Source organism: Pituophis catenifer, unplaced genomic scaffold (genome assembly GCF_029215685.1).
Source record: "Pituophis catenifer annectens isolate HBS135680 unplaced genomic scaffold, rPitCat1.0.hap2 SCAF_6, whole genome shotgun sequence".
NCBI lineage: Eukaryota > Metazoa > Chordata > Lepidosauria > Squamata > Colubridae > Pituophis > Pituophis catenifer.
The window spans coordinates 20,292,922-20,311,505 of NW_027256886.1; the positions used below are offsets into that span (position 1 = coordinate 20,292,922).

Consider the following 18,584-nt stretch of genomic DNA (forward strand, 5'->3'; position numbering starts at 1 on the left):
CCCAATTTCAAGCATGTTTCAGTATACTGAGTTTCTAAAACTAAAAAAAATGCCACAATAAGTGAGTTTATTAGTAACCCAGTACAAATACACAATGTTACATAAATACAGAACAAAACTATTGCTTCAGCAATATACAATGAATTATTGACTAAACAGCTGTGATAGTTACTTTTATAGGTATTTTTTAACACTGAATAAATAAAGGGGGGGTTATGCATTCACTCTCTTTCTATAAAAGGACAAAACTTACATTTTATCTTTCAGTTAAAAATGTCAGGTTTTTGTTTAAACATAAAATTTTAGTTTTCTAGAGATTAGACTAAGTAATCACTAAATGCTAAACAGTTAAAAAAAGGTTTCCCAGCTTTCTTTGTAGAAAAGAACCTTGTAATGTCTTAACTGTCTGTGGTTCTCACCGTTGTCTCAAATTCTTCCATTTTGAATGGTAATTTCTCCTTAAATAATGAATTTGGTGACAATATCAGACTAAATTCAGAATGTTAATCCAAATAGGTGCATGTGTTTCCTGTAGGAAATTCTTAATAAAACTTCTGTGTGATGACCAGCTTTGGACAAGAAAACATGAATGGACATATCTGAAATACTCAGTTGAATTATTAAGTTATAGTGCTGCTGCCTTGAATGTTTTAAAACAAATTAAATTTAACCATGGAGACACTATCCACAGTAATTAAATACATAGATACATACTCTGAAGTGTCTCTCCTTGTCTAAATAGTTGGTTATTTTGATAATTGATAAATTGAATTATCCATAATATAGATCACAAATTTTATTATTTAGGTGATAATTCCACTATAAAGATACATAATGTAGTGTCAAAATATGTTGACATACCTTCTCCACACTTGTTTCATTGGATGGGGAAATGGGTAAGGATATTATGTCTGCATTCAGCAAAACATGGTTCCAGTTCTTTCTCTGATTAGGAGCCCTGTTGGACTAGGTCAGGGTGTCAAACTCACAGCCTGCGGGGCCGGATGCATCATGCGCTGGCCACCCCCACCCCAGGTTTAGCGAAGGGGAAAAAGTTGTGATCCGTCACGTGATGTCAATGTAACGTCGCGAGTTTGACACCCGTGGGCTATAGGTGGATGGTCTATGACTAATATAGAAGCTTTAATGTCTGTACAAACCAGTAATTCCCCTTCAAAAATTGAGATGTTCAGTTAAAAGCTTTTCTGAAGATAAGTATACGTATATGTATGTATGTATGTATGTATGTATGTATGTATGTATGTATATGTAGTGAAACTTCACTGACTCCACTTTTGTTTTAATTTTTTTATTGAGGCTTGACATAAAAACTCCATGAGATAATTAGCTGACAGTGTAATTCTTTACTCACAACTATGCATGCTCTCAAGTCTAGGGCCTAATCATAGCGGAAGCAGTTTAGTTGGTTTAGTTAATGCTGAAATTTTTAACATATTGTCCATCAGTACTGTATGCTCACAAAAACATTCCTCAGGGCTCGGTGAATTCCCTGATCCATTTGAAATTGGTGGTGTAACAAAAAGTGTGGATCTGTTGGAATTCATGTGATTGAGCTTCATACGGGCCTTGTTTTTGGAATAACTTTTTTTTTGTAGCCTTTTAGCTTAGTTGTATTTCATGATTGAAAATACCTTTCATGAAAACTGTCTTGTATACGGCATGTATTCACAATGTCTTAATTTGTCCCGTCCCATTCCCCACCCTCTCCCCTGGGCTTCGAACGCTGATTTGGAAAATTAGGATTTTCATTCCCTCCTTTAATCTGAAAGAGGAAGTAGAAGGTGCAATTAAGATCAATATGAACTTGGCAAAGAGCTTCAGACATTGCATATTTTTTTTTTCTTTCCATGTCTTGTCAGTAAACCTGATATTATTCCTTCTAACAATAAAATTGAATATATTGGGATAACTTTTAATAAAAGGAACATAAATCTTATTTTTAAAATATGCTCTTGAAACTCTGAAATTGTGGACAGAAAAAGTTTCATGTCTGATAAAAAAAGAAAGCCTGAGGTTCTAGATGGCTGTTTATTCTGGTTGATGTATTAGAAGCTGGCTTGTTTCATTACTTGGTACAGATATTAAAAGGTCTAGTTTCAATTATCTAGATAAGTTTGAAAAAATGTTATAGGAAACTAAGGGAAAGATTTGTTCATCTAAATTGTACTTAATATGTGACTTTAAAGAGAGCTGTTTTTTCTATAATATAGTTTATATATTAGTGTATGCAATTATCAACATACTGAAACAATATTATGTCAACAACTAAGTGCAATTTAATTATCTTAATTGTTTGAGTATCTATTTTCCTTTCATCAATTTTTGGAATATTATTCTTCTTTAAAAAAAGTTTTGGGCCTACTTCATTTATCTATAACAGAATTTCTGTTATAGAACTGACGGTATCTCATAGTCACATTTAGAACTCATATTACTTCAGAAAACATTAGGAGTGGGATATAATTCTATAATCTTTTAATTCTACAGACTATGAGAAGACAGCGAAATGAAGTTGTTGTGGAATTAAGAAAGGTAAGGTTTAACATTTTAATCATACAGTAATTTTAAATTTAACATTAGCTCAGTCCAGTACAACACTGGTGCAACCATTCTCATATATATGAGAAATTTCTCTTCTCCTGTGCTTAATGTTCACCACTTTGATCAAGTTCATAATGTCCATAATTTGTTAAAATGGAGACATTCACAAATAACAAAAACATGCAGTTTTTTTAAAAAAAAAAGCTCAAAAGAGCAAGATCACAATTTAAAACATTGTAAGTATTCACTGTGCAAACAATGGAAGCACTATTGTATACTAGTTGCAACCTGCCCTGCCTGTACAACAGCTTAAAAAATGGGTCTGACAATGAAACAAACGACAGTGAATTAGGTTTGTTGAGCCTATGAACAACAAAAGGGCAGCAAAAAATATAATTGGATTGAGATCTCTTCTTAGTTCACATGGACATTTTTTGCATTTAGTGACCTGAAAATTTAGACAGCAGTGCAGTACTAGTCATGCATGTTTATGCTGCACTTTTCTGCATTTCAGAAAAATGTTATAATTGATAATATGCTGTATATTATTACATGTATGTGTGCTGCACCTGAATTATAAAAACTGTGCATTTTGTTCTTTGCTCTTATTTTATATTGAGAATGTTTTTTTTTATAAATTTACAAATTTTAATATATATTTTTTAAAAAAATGGGAAAGCATTTTCCAAACATTTCCAGAAGGTAATTTTATAATTTGTATTTAAAAGAACAAAAGAGATGAGCATCTTTTAAAAAGAAGAAATGTACCTCATGAAGATATCTGTGAAGATTCTGATATAGATGGTGACTTCAGAGTGGTAAGAATAAGTACAGTATTCAAAAGATCAATTTGTTTTGTTTTTTTAAAGAAACCATTCCTAACACTTTATTATCTCCTATAACAGCAAAATACATCATTGGAGGCAATAGTTCAGGTAAATATCTTCTTCCATTTTTTTAAATCAGTGAAGTTGTTCACATTTTAAGAGTTCTGACTGCAAAATTAATTAATGGGTTTATTTTTTTTAGAATGCCTCAAGTGACAACCAGGGAGTTCAGTTAAGTGCAGTACAGGCTGCAAGGTAAGATGCAAATTTAATCACTTGAATTGTCTGATTGTAATAAAGTTTACTAATGGAAATTGTGATTGTTCTACATCTCTTTAGTAAATTTATTTTTCTAATTAATAGATTTTCTAATAAAAAAAAGGTTTAAAAACTTAAAGCATAATTTTTGAACAAAAATAGATGAAATGATGCCCTGGCATCATGTATATACAGGTAATTTTCGAATACTGGATTGTTACTTAATAAGCATTTGATATTACAATGGGCCTGGAAAGGATCTTTATGCCTGTAAAACACTTCTGGCCGTCACAAAATGTCCTGATACACACACACACACACACATACACACACACACACACACACACGTGTCACATGACTGAATTATGTAATTATTTTACATTTCAAGCATATTAATGAGAAAAATATCAAAATTATTCATATTATTTCATCTTTGTATCATCAATACTAAGATAAGAAATATTTTGAAAAATTGGATAAATAGTATCACTTCTTTTTGATATAATTTTGGATTAAGTATTTATTGAAAGCCCACATAGAAGAAACTAAAGATAGCATGCAAATTTGATCTAATACTGTATGTTTTTAAACAGAAAACTACTCTCCAGTGATCGCAATCCACCGATTGATGATTTAATAAAGTCTGGAATATTACCTATATTAGTGCATTGTCTGGAAAGAGATGATAAGTGAGTATGTACCTTAACAGCACATTTTTAAAAATAGAAGCAAATATTTGAAAATACTAGAATGAAAACTAAATCCTTGTCTCTATGTGTTTAAATATTATCTTTAGTCCATCTTTACAATTTGAAGCAGCATGGGCCCTGACAAATATTGCATCTGGAACCTCTGAACAAACACAGGCTGTAGTTCAATCCAGTAAGTTAATTATTACTAATGCATTTGTGTATACGCATAACTTGTGCAAAACCTCTGTTTAAATAGAACTATGTACAGTCCAGATTTGTTTTGTTTTAAGAATATACTAGTATATACCGATCAGTCAATTCTTTGAACTCCAGAAGTGGGAAACCTGCATCTCATGTGGGTTGAAATTTATCCCGGCCTGTACATGGTTTATATTTTCCATCCTTCGTGTCTCTTGCTCTCTAATTGTGTTGCTTATGAAGGAGTAGAGTGCTTTGATTAAGACATCACCCTGTATTTCTTTGCTGAAGAAATAAAATGTTTCTCATAGCCCCGCAATGGCGAACCTATGGCACGCGTGCCAGAGGTGGCACACAGAGCCCTCTCTGTGGGCACGTGCGCCGTCGCACCAGCTCGTCAGGTTTCTGAGGTGCGCATGCGTGCCAGCCAGCTGGTCATCAGGTTTTCAGTGCTCTGGTGCGTGGGCATGGGTGCATACACACACACCTTCTGGTTTGGGTACTCTGTGCCAAAAAGATTCTCCATCACTGTCATAGCCTGTCTAAAGCCAAAGGGGAGAAGAGAATATTCTAAAAACTTATAAAAGTAATAGAATGTAGACAGATTATTGTTTTTTTTAAAAAAAGGAAGTAAATGCAAGTCCATGCACTGTCAGCATGACATTTCTCTTTCCATTGAAATAATGCATTTTTTGCAGTTTTATACTTATAGCACTTAGACTTATATACTGCTTTACAGTGCTTTACAGCCCTCTCTAAGCAGTTTACAGTGTCAGCATACTGCCCCCAACAATTTGGGTCCTCATTTTACCCACCTCAGAAGGATGGAAGGCTGAGTCAACCTTGAGCTTGGTGAGATTTGAACTGCCAAATTGCAGGCAGCTGACAGTCAGCAGAAGTAGCCTGCAGTACTGCACTCTAACCACTGCGCCACGATGGCTCAAAGACCAAAATATCTGCTTAATATAGACCAAAATATCTGCTTTCCTTCAGTATAATTCAACTAGATTAAGAAGTAATGGAATTCTTGGATTAAATGATTGTGTTATTATATTATAATATACCATTGTGTGATTAAGAACCTTGGATTCATTGGATATGCTCTTTTCCTATAGTATAGCAATAGAAATCAACTTGCAAGCTTTTCCTTCTGTTTTAGACTCAGGTGATACTTGTTATCATGTCTAATCTCAGTGAACTACAGTTCATGAAACTCTTATTTTTATCAAATGTAAATAAAATAAATTATAGTTATGGTTTCAAATATTTTCAGCTAGGTATTCTGATGTAGGGCAATTATTGGAGGAAATGGAAGAGAGGGCAAAGCTGTAGGTCAGCGTTGTTAAATTAGTATGGTTTAGAAAATTGAGTTACATTTAACTTTCAAAATAATATTGAGGGTTTGTGTAATTAATATAATCTTAGTTGAGATTAAATAATTTGATTTCTTAAAATAGGATTCCTCACTTAAATGCTATTTTTGGCCTTAAAATTTCTTTGTAGAAATTTGCAGTCAAATATTTCATTCTGTCTTCATATATTATTTTTAACATATTGAAAATAGTTGCATCAGATATGAAATTTAAATGTAATCTTTAGTTTATATAAGACATTTCATTTTAATCTATAATACTTACAGAGGCTTGATTTTCTTAACATATTTCAGAATTAGAGTCCTGTTTATTATAAATGCCTTGTTTTTAATTTATATAATTGGTTTATATAATTAATGAATAATAATTTGTCTAATGAGGAATATGTCTGGGGTGGAACTTGTTACCTTCTAGTTTTTGCTAAACTAGGATCTCTATTGGCCATGCTGGCTTGCTGCTGAGAGTTTTAATTCTGTTAACATAGAGTAGACCAGAGTTATCCAGCCACTACTTTATATCAGGTTATGATTTTATTTTATTTTTTGCTTTTGAACAAGTTAGTAAAAGCAAACAAAAATATGGTTGTATAAAGACAGTGTATCTTTTTTTTTAACTGAATAATGCATAGCCAAGAACAGGTCTGTGTGCTTTTTAAGTAAAAAGGAGTGATGAAAATATTTTTAATGAAAAAAGTATTGCCAGCTCTAATTAGCTTGATATATGCTGGTGAGTATGATGAATTCTCCCTTCTTCTTACTTTAAGTTTCTGGAGAATTGTATATTGTATAATTGATTTTAGTAAATCTGCATATTCCATAATGTAACTGTCCAGAAACAACTGTTGCTGTACTGAATAGAATTGATTCTTCCAAGTGGGACTGCAGGTAGTCCTTGACTTGCAACAGTTCATTTAGTAACTGTTCAAAGTTACAACGGCACTGAAAAAAGTGACTTCTGACCATTTTTCACACTTACAACTGTTGCAGCATCCATTGTCATGTGATCAAAATTCAGATGTTTGACAACTCACTTATATTTATGATGGTTGCAGTATCCCAGGGTCATGTGAGCACCTTGTGCAATCTTTTAATAAGCAAAGTCAATGCAGGAGCCAGATTCACTTAACATCCCTGTTGCTAACTAAATAACTGCAGCGATTCACTTAAGTGTGGCAAGAAACGTCATAAAATAGGGCAAAATTCACTTAACAACAGTCTTGCTTGGCAACAGAAAGTTTGGGCTCAATTGTCGTAAGTCGAGGGTTGCCTGTATTGTTTCTAATCTTGGCAGCTCTCAGAAATTTTGGCAGCTCTCAGAAATTAAGGCTTTTGGTTTTCATTATCCATCAGCTTAAAGTCATATACTAAGAGTATGTTTTTGTGCTTTGAAACATTTAAGTAATTTATGTCTTTCTTTTGCAGATGCTGTCCCACTCTTTTTGAGGTTGCTGCATTCACCCCATCAAAATGTTTGTGAACAAGCAGTATGGGCTTTAGGCAATATCATAGGTTTGTTATATTTTATATAAAAACATGCTGATTCAGTAATTTAACATTTAATAACTTACCAGGCTTCCACTGCAATATTAATATTAGTTTTTTTCTCAGAAATATTTTGTACATAATCTGTTTTCTCCCATTTCTCCAAAGTATCTTTTAATGATATGCATGGATGTTTTGATAAAATTATATGGAAGAATAGAACATGAATTACTTGGTTCATGGTGTGTCAGACACAAAACAACCAGACCTACATGTGAAGAGTTCAAGCTTGCTCCTTTATTATATTTTGCCTGTTATACAGGAATCTTCCCAGTGTCAGCCTCAAATGGAAAAAGATCTATCTTTATGGAGCTTAAAGAGGGTTATTTCTGGATCTCTTATGGCATCGCAAGGATTTGAGACTAATTCCAAACTTGAGGTCTCCCCCTTGCCCAGCTGGGTATTTCCCAACATGGAGTGCTTTGTTTATTTTAAAATATTCATAGGCTATACACTATCTAGAGCAGTGGACCACAAATCAATCCAGTTATCCCTTTTCCTGGTATGAAATATAGCTAGTCCTCAACTAGCAAGAGTTCATTTAGTGACTGGAGTTCCAACAGCACCTGAAAAATGTGATTTGTGACCATTTTCCACACTTACAATCATTGTAGTATCCCCATGATCATGTGATTCACTTTTGCGATCTTCTGACAAGCAAAGTCAATGGGGAAGCCAGATTCACTTGGCAACCATCTTATTAACTTAACAACTGCAATGATTCACTTAACAACTGGCAAGAAATGTTGCAAAGGGGGCAAAAATTTTGGGCTCAATTGTGGTTGTAGTCGAGGACTACTTACGTTTCTTTCTCTCTCTCTTCCTCTCTCTCCCTCTCCACTCTCTCCTCTCCCCCCCTCACGCACACACAGACACAGAGAATTTCTTGTTTTATGCAAGCATTTTAGTAGCAGCAGTCCCAAGCTGGATCCTCAACTCACAAACAAGCAATTACAAATTCTTCCATTATACCCAGGACGTGCCAGAATTATCCTTTGGGTTACTTACCCCAGGTTAACAATTACTGATCAAAAGGATCATGTGGTAGATATAGAAATAGAAAAGGGCCATGTAGTAATTAAGGAGACTGAGTGGTAGACCTCCCTTAGACATGAAAGCTGTATGGGCCAGTCCATCAGCCCAATACGTCTCATAGCATTGTGGGGAAAATTGGAGGCAGGACTGTTCGTTGCCATGAATATTAAGAAATATATAATAACAAGCAATTTCTCAGTGGAATAGATTTATGGGATTAGGCTTTCCTTTCCTGCAGGAGATATCATACAGGGAAATGGCAGTCTTTAGATTGCTAGCCTAAAAGACAAACATTTTTAATAGCAGTCTATTAGAATTATTCTCCCTTGCATTGGAAATATGTACATATATTTTTACTAATATATTACAAATGTTTAAATATTTATACAGGTGATGGGCCACAATGTAGAGATTATGTCATTAGTCTTGGAGTGGTGAAGCCATTGCTGTCATTCATCAGCCCATCTATTCCAATAACTTTCTTAAGAAATGTAACTTGGGTAATGGTCAACCTATGCCGTCACAAAGACCCACCTCCACCAATGGAAACCATTCAAGAGGTAAATCTACTTGCTTGTTGGAAATTAACCAGTTTGGGTCTCACTGCACAATTTTGAATTTTGAACCTTTTTTTGTTTCTTCTAGATCCTCCCAGCATTGTGTGTCTTAATTCATCACACAGATGTAAATGTGAGTAATAAAATATTTTGTAAGGTATCTTTAAAGGCAAAATACACAACCCTATCAGAATTGGTACCTGCTTAAGTATATATTAATCTATTAGATTTACCTATCAGGAAATCACTGCTATCTCAAATAAGTAAATATGTTTGCGTTGCAACATAACAAGGAATTTTGCACATAATCCCTTAACCATGGCTTCCTGGTATTATTACCCTTTCTCCAAATTTAATCATTGAAAAGTTACATAGTTCCATCATTACTTACATATTATCCACATCATAGCTCTCATTTTAACTACATTGCCTTGCTTTGCTTTCATTTTAACTTTACTTTAACTTTAAAACTTTAACTTTAACTTTAACTTAACTTAACTTAACTTAACTTAACTTAACTTAAAACTTTACTTTACTTTACTTTACTTTACTTTACTTTACTTTACTTTACTTTACTTTACTTTACTTTGAGATGGGTGGTGCAAAAATGTGTCTGTGTTACACACAAACACACATGTACATTTGTACATATATTCATAAACAAGATTTAATACAGACACATGCAGTATAACTACACAATTTTTTGAGAATAGCAAGAAGTTGTTTGATACATATTTTATAATTAATTCATGGTTAGTGTTAGAACATGGTTAGAAATGAAGGTTAAAATGAATCTTAGCGAAGGAGGATTCTAACAGGATTCCAAATAAGCAAGTGTAGCAGACAGTCAAGTAAAATGGGCAGAGCCATGACAGAGGGCAAGAGAACTAATGATGAATTTGAATGATTAGCAATTATAGCATAATACTCGATTGATGGTCCACACTAGGCCAATGGGTCACTTTATGGTCTGGAAGCATATCTCATTGTTTTCTTGCTTGTGAAGTTGTGATGCATTTTTTTTTCTTCTAATTAGATATTGGTAGATACAGTCTGGGCCCTCTCGTACCTAACAGATTCAGGCAATGAACAGATTCAGATGGTGATAGATTCTGGGATAGTTCCTCATTTGGTTCCTCTTCTCAGCCATCAGGAAGTTAAAGTACAAGTAAGTATTCTGTAAGCTTCCTTTTTTAAATTGGGTTTTTAGAGAAAACACATTATAAATTAATATATTAAATCTTTTGAGTTGTCATTTTCTTAAAATGAGAGTTGTAAAGTATTTTGATATGAATAGACTTCATTTTTAGTATGAAAAGGCATTTCAAATAAATGAACAAAATTTTAGATTCTGTCTAGGAGTACCAAATTATCTATTTCCCTGGATAATACTTGGCCCTTTAAAATTTTTATTTCTGGAATCTTTTCACATATTATTTGACCATCAGGTTTGATTTTTTTTCCCCCCTAGACTGCAGCACTCAGAGCTGTAGGCAATATTGTTACTGGCACTGATGAACAAACCCAGGTAGTTCTGAATTGTGAAGCTCTTTCACATTTTCCTGCTCTGTTGACACACCCCAAAGAAAAAATTAATAAGGTATGTAAATATGTACAACACTATATGTTATTGATAAGAAATTAATATAATTAACTGATCCGTAGACTCCACGTGAACACAGCTATGTTCAAATCTTACTGACTCTTGGAAATGATGAAATGGAGGTTAAAATGTAGAGGGATGAATGTGAATCAAAGAGCATGATTGTTTTATTCAATATGGACAAGGAAAAAGTATATGTGTGTGTGTGTGTGAGTGAAAGAATATGTGCGGTGCATGTGTGCAATTAGGGTCAAATAATGATGCAAACTGTGGACACTGAAAAGAATTGCTGATATTGGAGTGCATCTGAGGCACAGTTGCTAAAACATAGGGCCTTCCCTGCAACATTGCCTGTGATTAAAGCCCAAAATATGTTCATAGTTTGTATCTAGAAATTGTAGACCTCTGACATGTTCTTTTAGTCATATAAATGAATATGTAATCTGATCCAAGAGTCCAGTTTAATTATTTTTAAAATGCCCAAGCATGGTTTTTATTCATAAAGAATAAGCATTTTTTAAAGTATTAAAAACACACAGAAATTTCAATTGATTATATTTATAAATTGCTATTTTTTAAAAAGCTTTGACAAAACAGTTTTATTTATATACACATTTCATTTCATTTAAAAATGGCCTTTCTAGGGCAGCAAAAAAGAGTAAATACAATTATAGTCTTTAAAAGTTAAAATTCAAAAAGTGAAATATTACTTAAATAAAAGGACTATATTGTACATATTTGTTATTTTGATTTCAATTATTTAATGTATTATACTTATTTTAATATCTCTAAACGCTCCAAAGCCCACTGAGATTTGAGACAGAAAAATAAATAGATTGAACAGAAAAATAAATCTGTCAAGGCTACCAAACTTATTGAATTTGAAATGGGTCATTGGACTAGAGCTTTTTCATTGATCTTAAAGCCTAGATGGATTCATATGGGCACAGTTTTTAAATATCTGGCTTAAAATGTTCAGGTCTTAAAAGACCAATATAAGTACTATGAATTGGTTTGGAAAATGTCAGTAATATATGGCTATCATAGAATTAATGCAGTATACGTCCATTAATCTACCAAATCCCAAGCAATTGTATTGTCAACGTTCCAGAAAACCCCCCAACTCCAAGTAAAAACTCTGAAGCATGTATTTTGCATCAGTTGAACTGTCCTAATGGTCTAATAGGCCCAGATTGATTACATTTAATAGCTTAATCTGCATGTAATCGATGCACATATGATCAAAGTAAAATCCATATCCATTATTGAATAAAGTTAGCGTATCAATCTAAGAGGTGAATGTTGCCATCCCAGTTTGCAAAGATAGTGCAAGAAAATCATAATTTCAGAAGACTCTCCAAGTTCAAACTTAGACTTTCAGTGAGAGGTGTAATGTACCACAGCATGCACCTCATTAGCTAGATCAATTTATTCCCACAGCACCTCTAGCTTTCTGTAGATTAGTGTTCAGTTCATCTATATCCATTCAAAAATTCCTGGCTTCAGAACATGAGTTGGTATTTGCCATTAAATTTACAAGGCCAGCTCCCAGCTCACTGTAATATTAATTGGTCACAATAACTCACCAAACCTGTATTCAGTAGGCTTTCTTAACTACCATCACAGAGTAGTCAGGGGAATAACCCAGAATATATATTCTTTAAATATATTCGTTTAAAGATCTTTTCTGATCATGGGCTCAAGTGTTTAATCCAGTGAACTTTTAATCCAGTTCAGCATTGCACTATGTCATTATAACAAATAACTAAGCCTGGTGGCTTAGTTTGCTCAATATTAACTGTAGTTAATCGTCATGCTGAACCAATCATCATGCTGAACCAATCAAGCTACTTCATAATTTTAACATATTATATGAAGCCAACCCATTATTTTATTGTCCTGAAGTCCTATGGAGATTTGTACTTTGGTCAAGAATTTGGAAACTATCATTATAGTGGCTTGATAATTCTTGTAAATCATTCTCTAAACACAGTGCAACAGCTGGATGCTACCATACTTCAGATAATATATTTCATTTTTAATAACTGATCCAGTGGCTTTAAAGCCCATTTTAAAAAATGTGCCTTTGATATTTGCATATAGCTTTTAGTCTATATATGTAACATGTTCGAAATCACTACTATAGTCACCAAATGAGAAAGGAATCCAACCCCTTTAAATTTTAGCTAACCTTAGGCTCATTGGATCATATCTGCGCATGCCCAAGATGGCAGTCTGGCTCTGAATCGCTGTGGAGAGATGGGGGTGATTTTTGGCTGATGTGGGGTGTCTCGGGCCGTTTTTGACCAACTGCGGTCCTTACCCAGTAAGTTGAGCACGATTGCCTGCCGATGGAGAGCTTTCTGCCCTTCTGCTCTCCGGAACACGCTATTTCTGGCAGAAATCGGAGGGGTCGGAGTCCATGGTGTTGCGGGAAGGGTGGCATCGGCGGCTTGTGGGCGGCGGCGAACCTTGATCGTCCTGCTTCCTGGGCTTGATGGCCTGCCAGTCACTGGTGGTTGCGGCGTTGGCGTTGGCGACGACAGCGGCATTTTTGTCGGAGCCCGGACACCCGGATGGAGATGGCGGCAACGGGAGAAGATCGGCGGCCACGGTTGGCATTGCCTGTTGGCGGCGACAGGGTGGTCGTTGAGGCCTGCGATGGTGCCGTCGACGGGGCCGATGCCACGTCTGGTCGGTAGGATGGCTGGGAGTTAGGCGGGAACAGCGGTTGAAAATTATTACAGCGATGGGGCCTTTCCATCGCAATATTAAAACTTTGGAACTTTCTAGACCACTGCAGACCTTTGGGTGTAATGCCGAAGGGTTGTTCCTGTGGTGAGGCCTCTCTTACTGAGACTGATGGAGGCTATGATGGGGCAGGTAGGGTCTGCTGGAAGAACTGGAGAGCTTGAGGGGGTCGAGAAGTTGGCGGAATGGTGATCATCCGGCCACCTCGTATGACCCCACTCTCCCCCCCCCCGGCCGGTTTATAGGCCTTGTGACGGTCACTCTTGCCTTGCTGGTTCCTGGCGGATGGAAACAGCCCCTGTCCGTATCCAACCTTCGCTTCTTGGCGAAGGTTGTTGAGAGAGTGGTAGCGCGACAACTTCCCCAGTATCTGGATGAAGCTGATTATCTAGATCCGTTCCAGTCGGGCTTCAGGCCGGGGCACAGCACAGAAACGGCATTGGTGGCATTGGTTGATGATCTCTGGAGGGCTCGGGACAGGGGTTGTTCCTCTGTCCTGGTCCTATTAGATCTCTCAGCGGCTTTTGATACCATCAACCATGGTATCATGCTGCGACGATTGAAGGGATTGGGAGTGGGGGGCACAGTGTTGCGTTGGTTCTCCTCCTTCCTCTCCGACCATACGCAGTTTGTGTTGGCAGGGGGGCAGAGGTCGACCTCGAGGCACCTTGTTTGTGGGGTGCCGCAAGGGTCAGTCCTCTCGCCCCTTCTGTTCAACATTTATGTGAAGCCGCTGGGCGAGATCATCCGTGGTTTCGGAGTAAGATTCAGCTGTACATCTCCACTCCGAACCACTCCAATGATGCCCTTGACGTGATGTCCCAGTGTCTGGAGGCCGTGTGGATCTGGATGGGGAGGAACAAGCTCAAACTCAACCCCTCCAAGACCGAGTGGCTGTGGTTTCCGGCATCCCAGTTTAGTCAACTGGGTCCATCGTTGACTATGGGGGCGAGATCTTGGCCCTCTCAGAGAGGGCTCGCAACTTGGGTGTTCTCCTGGATGCACGGCTGTCCTTGGAAGAGCATATGACGGCCATGGCCAGGGGAGCTTTTTATCAGGTTCTCCTGATACACCAGTTCCGTCCCTTTCTGGACCGGGATGCCCTGCGCACAGTCACTCACGCCCTCGTCATGTCCCGTCTGGACTACTGCAACACTCTCTACATGGGGCTCTCCTTGAAGAGCACTCGGAGGCTCCAGCTGGTCCAGAATGCGGCCGCGTGGGTGGTTATGGGGCGACTCGGCACTCCCATGTAACACCCCTCCTGCGCCAGCTGCACTGGCTCCGGGTGGTCTTCCGAGTGTGATTCAAGGTGTTGGTGACCACCTTTAAAGCGCTCCATGGCTTAGGACCGGGGTATATACGAGACCGCCTTCTGCCACCAACAGCCTCCCACCGCCCAATACGCTCCCACAGAGAGGGGCTCCTCAGGGTGCCGTCGGCCAAACAATGTCAACTGGCGACACCCAGGGGGAGATCCTTCTCTGTGGCAGCACCATCCCTCTGGAATGAGTTCCCCTTAGAGCTTTGTCTTAGCCCCGACCTGTGTACCTTTCGCCGCGCCCTGAAGACCCTACTGTTACAGCAAGTCGGATTGGCCTAATACGGATTTTATAAGGGGTGTATGTATGTCTTAATTTTTGAGCCAAATTTTATATATCTGATTTTAATTGGTTTTAAATTTTGTAAATCTATGTGTTTTAATATGGCTGTACACTGCCCTGAGTCCTTCGGGAGAAGCGCAGTATAGAAGTCTAATTAATAAATAAATAAATATTTCATTATTTCATTAAATAAAATTTCATTATTAAACAGTATCAACTAAAGATTGTAAAATTCTACAACTTCATAAATGTTTTTGTAAATTTATTTATTTTATGAATTATATGGCTGCCATTTCAGGTGCCTCTGGAGGATATACAAGGATTAAAAACAAAAATCCATGATTTATACCCCTAGTGCCCAAGGGTAAACAATAACTCATAATCCCCCAAATACTTAATAAAACGCTTAATACAAATTTTATATTTTATTATTTCATATTTATACTTTATCTTAAAATCAGTGGGATAATCCAGCATAGTTGTTGTTTATAGGTATAGGTATATCCTATAACTTAGTTCTTATCTTATTTAAATAGAACTCATCTTGGAAGCAGATGTATGCTGAACAATTTCAACCGAAATAGGTTAGCATGCAACTTAAATGGTACCTAATACCTAGAATTTTTTTACCATGTTCATACTGAAAACCATGTAGCTCTACAGGAGTCAAGCCATACTTTCAGAATTTGTAATAGTTCTTTTAAGTATTGTTCAACTTTACTTTTTTGTTGCAGGAAGCTGTATGGTTCCTATCTAACATCACTGCAGGAAATCAGCAGCAAGTCCAGGCGGTGATAGATGCTAACCTTGTACCAATGATAATACATCTTTTAGATAAGGTTAGTCAAACATTTGCTTAAATTATTTAGGTGGATGGACATATGTCTGTCTGATAGCTCACTTAACTCAGTAAACTTTGCTTTTTTTCTAGCAAGGTAAGCACCAATCCTCAAGCAACCTGCTAACTAATTATAATTCAAGATTCATTCTTGAATTATTCATTTTCATTCATTTGCAACTTTGAGAATGAAGTTATGTCAGAGACAAAGATACTAAAATATTTTAAATCCATAGTAAATTATGTAATGAACAATCTTATCAGTAGATTTCTCAGTTGTCTACTATTGCTATATGCCTTGCACAGCAATGAAACATTACAAGTACCAAATTTTACAATGAAAATCAGGTATTAATCACCAGATGCTTTCAAAGACAGTCATATGTCCACAAAATGCTGTAGGACAGTCTGGACTAAATGCAGTGTTTCTTTTGGAGAAAAAGTGACGATCTTTCTTTTCATGTTCAGAAATTCTGTAAGCAGAATAAATATAAGCTGCCTAACTAAATAGCTCAAAATTTATTTTAGCCATCTTTCTACATTGTACAGTGAATGCCACAGAAATCTTGGTTTTCCAAATTTGGACGAGATACCATTTCATATTTTAGAACAAGTAAATTGTCATACAGAGCAGATAGTATATTTGCTCCTCAAATTGAAGGCTAAATTGTATCAGGCTATATTTTGGGATATTTTCAGTTTTGATAGCATGATATGGACACTGTCAGAGATTGTGAGAAGTCTATCAACTCATAAAATGGCATTCATAATATAGTAATTATAATACCAAACTCCATGTATCAAAAGTAATAAACAGGATACCTTCCAGTAAAAAATGAATGCAGCTGTGGCATTAAAACTACTACATATAAATACCTGCAGGCAGTAATATTACTCCACTCCTTTAGGAGTGGAGTAATTAGGTTAGTATTCTAATCTCTTTCCTGCCATTTTTTTTTGCCTTACATGTCAACTCCAAGCAGAAATATACATAACTACTTGGCCCAATTGCTTTATGAATCAAGGGATTAAAAGGATTTGAGGAGATAAACAGATTACCCTGTGCCTCCCAAATCATTGTAGCTACCTTCTGCTGTGAGTAGTACAATAATAGTTAATAATAGTTATAAATTTTTATGCAGCCCAACTCTCAACCACTCTAGACAGCTCACATCAATCAAATTGCACTAAAATCAGTAAACCATTAAAATTAGAAGATGGCAAGTGCAGTGAAGCAGCAGTTTCTTTTTTTACCAAAGTTCTGGGTGAAGAACCAGATCTTCACAGCACTTTTAGCCCTCTGGTAGGAATGAGTCGGAGACAGTTTCTCCCCACCAAACTCATATAACCTCCAGACTCTGGGACAGAACCTTGACAGCTTTACTTGGTTGCCCAGGGTTGAAAGATACTGATGATACTGAACCCCAAATTGGCAGATGACCTTACCCAGCAGTTTCATGTAGATATTGAAAAGAAGGGGAGAAAGAGTGAAACTCTGGACTTAGGAGTCCAGTCAATTCAAATGAATATAGATTTATTGTATGCTAATGCTCTCTACAAGAATGTGAACTAATAATCAAAGCAAATTCGTGGCAGATAAAGAGTCAACAGAATTCATGGTGGGCTAGACTTAAATCTCATGCGGGCATGAAGGGACTCAAGGCTGATGACATATTTGATCCCTCCCTTAAGCCCAGCCTGATCATCTCCTACAGTTAATAGTTTAAGGTACAGCTAGTCCTTGACTTAGTACCAGTCACTTAGCAATATTTCAGAGTTACAACAAATTCCGCAAAAGGAACTTACTACCCGGATTTGAAGTTTCAATGTCCATGTGTCGGCGTCGGCATCCCCCCCCAGTCACATGACTACATTTTTGACACACCAATGTACAATGTTTTTCCAGAAACTGGCATTTACTTTCCGTTTCTGGGTAAAAATCCCCATAGAGAACAATGGATTTGTTTAATTACTATAATGTTCGCTTTACCAGTGCAAAAATGTTATAAAATTTGCCATGGTGATGTGATGCCCCTCTTTATTATCACCACAACTCAACAACGAAATTGCATGCTCAGTTAACGGTTCATAATTCAAGTACTAACTATACCAATTTTGGTCCTCATGCTGGGGAAGAATCAACCTTTGGAAGACAGGATAATGGGCTTTAATAAATTTAATGAATGCTAAACTCATTTTTAAGTTTGCCCCCTAAAAATTTTCCATTTACCCTATTAAGGAAAGCTGGGCTGAAAATAATGTATCAACTTTTTCATGTTTTTAGGGTGACTTTGGTACACAAAAGGAAGCTGCTTGGGCTATAAGTAACCTGACAATCAGTGGAAGAAAAGATCAAGTAAGTAATACCTCAAATATATTTGAGGTAAGGGAATATGATGGGATTAAAATGGAAATACAAATGGGAGGCACAGTCCAATTAGGTATTTAGAAGATCCAGTTTGTGTTTTCTTCAGGTGTCTCACATTGGAGTATACAAGTCCTTCATTATTGTTTTCCAGTGCAAACCTGCTGAGAACTGAATTACATAACTCTTATTAGATTTGCTTTGGAGACTTTAAAGTTTATACTCAAGAAAGTTTTTAGAATAGCTTTTCTTCTGGTTAACTGAAACAAAAATGTCTCAGAACAGTTTCCAGTCTCACATTCCTTAAATTTATATCTCAGTTACAGTCTGGTATAGAAATAGATAATAGAACTTTAAGGATACTGTCAGAATAAACAATA

The 18,584-nt window shown here is 36.3% G+C and overlaps 1 protein-coding gene and 1 non-coding gene across 2 annotated transcripts in view; both read left to right on the plus strand.

Moving 5' to 3' along the window:
• The window catches only part of KPNA4 (karyopherin subunit alpha 4), a 30,588-nt gene that overhangs the window by 7,297 nt on the left and 4,707 nt on the right, over positions 1 to 18,584 (plus strand). The window contains exons 2-14 of the mRNA XM_070946199.1: positions 2,509 to 2,553; positions 3,291 to 3,380; positions 3,468 to 3,497; positions 3,592 to 3,644; positions 4,241 to 4,336; positions 4,444 to 4,529; positions 7,332 to 7,418; positions 8,877 to 9,046; positions 9,132 to 9,176; positions 10,080 to 10,211; positions 10,515 to 10,643; positions 15,736 to 15,840; positions 18,124 to 18,195. Of these exons, the coding sequence (XP_070802300.1) occupies positions 2,509 to 2,553; positions 3,291 to 3,380; positions 3,468 to 3,497; positions 3,592 to 3,644; positions 4,241 to 4,336; positions 4,444 to 4,529; positions 7,332 to 7,418; positions 8,877 to 9,046; positions 9,132 to 9,176; positions 10,080 to 10,211; positions 10,515 to 10,643; positions 15,736 to 15,840; positions 18,124 to 18,195 (1,140 nt within the window). The remainder of the gene's footprint in view (positions 1 to 2,508; positions 2,554 to 3,290; positions 3,381 to 3,467; positions 3,498 to 3,591; positions 3,645 to 4,240; positions 4,337 to 4,443; positions 4,530 to 7,331; positions 7,419 to 8,876; positions 9,047 to 9,131; positions 9,177 to 10,079; positions 10,212 to 10,514; positions 10,644 to 15,735; positions 15,841 to 18,123; positions 18,196 to 18,584) is intronic.
• LOC139318912 (small Cajal body-specific RNA 7) lies at positions 10,750 to 11,098 on the plus strand. Its single transcript, XR_011600562.1, has one exon. It is a non-coding gene; the product is annotated as a small Cajal body-specific RNA 7 (non-coding RNA).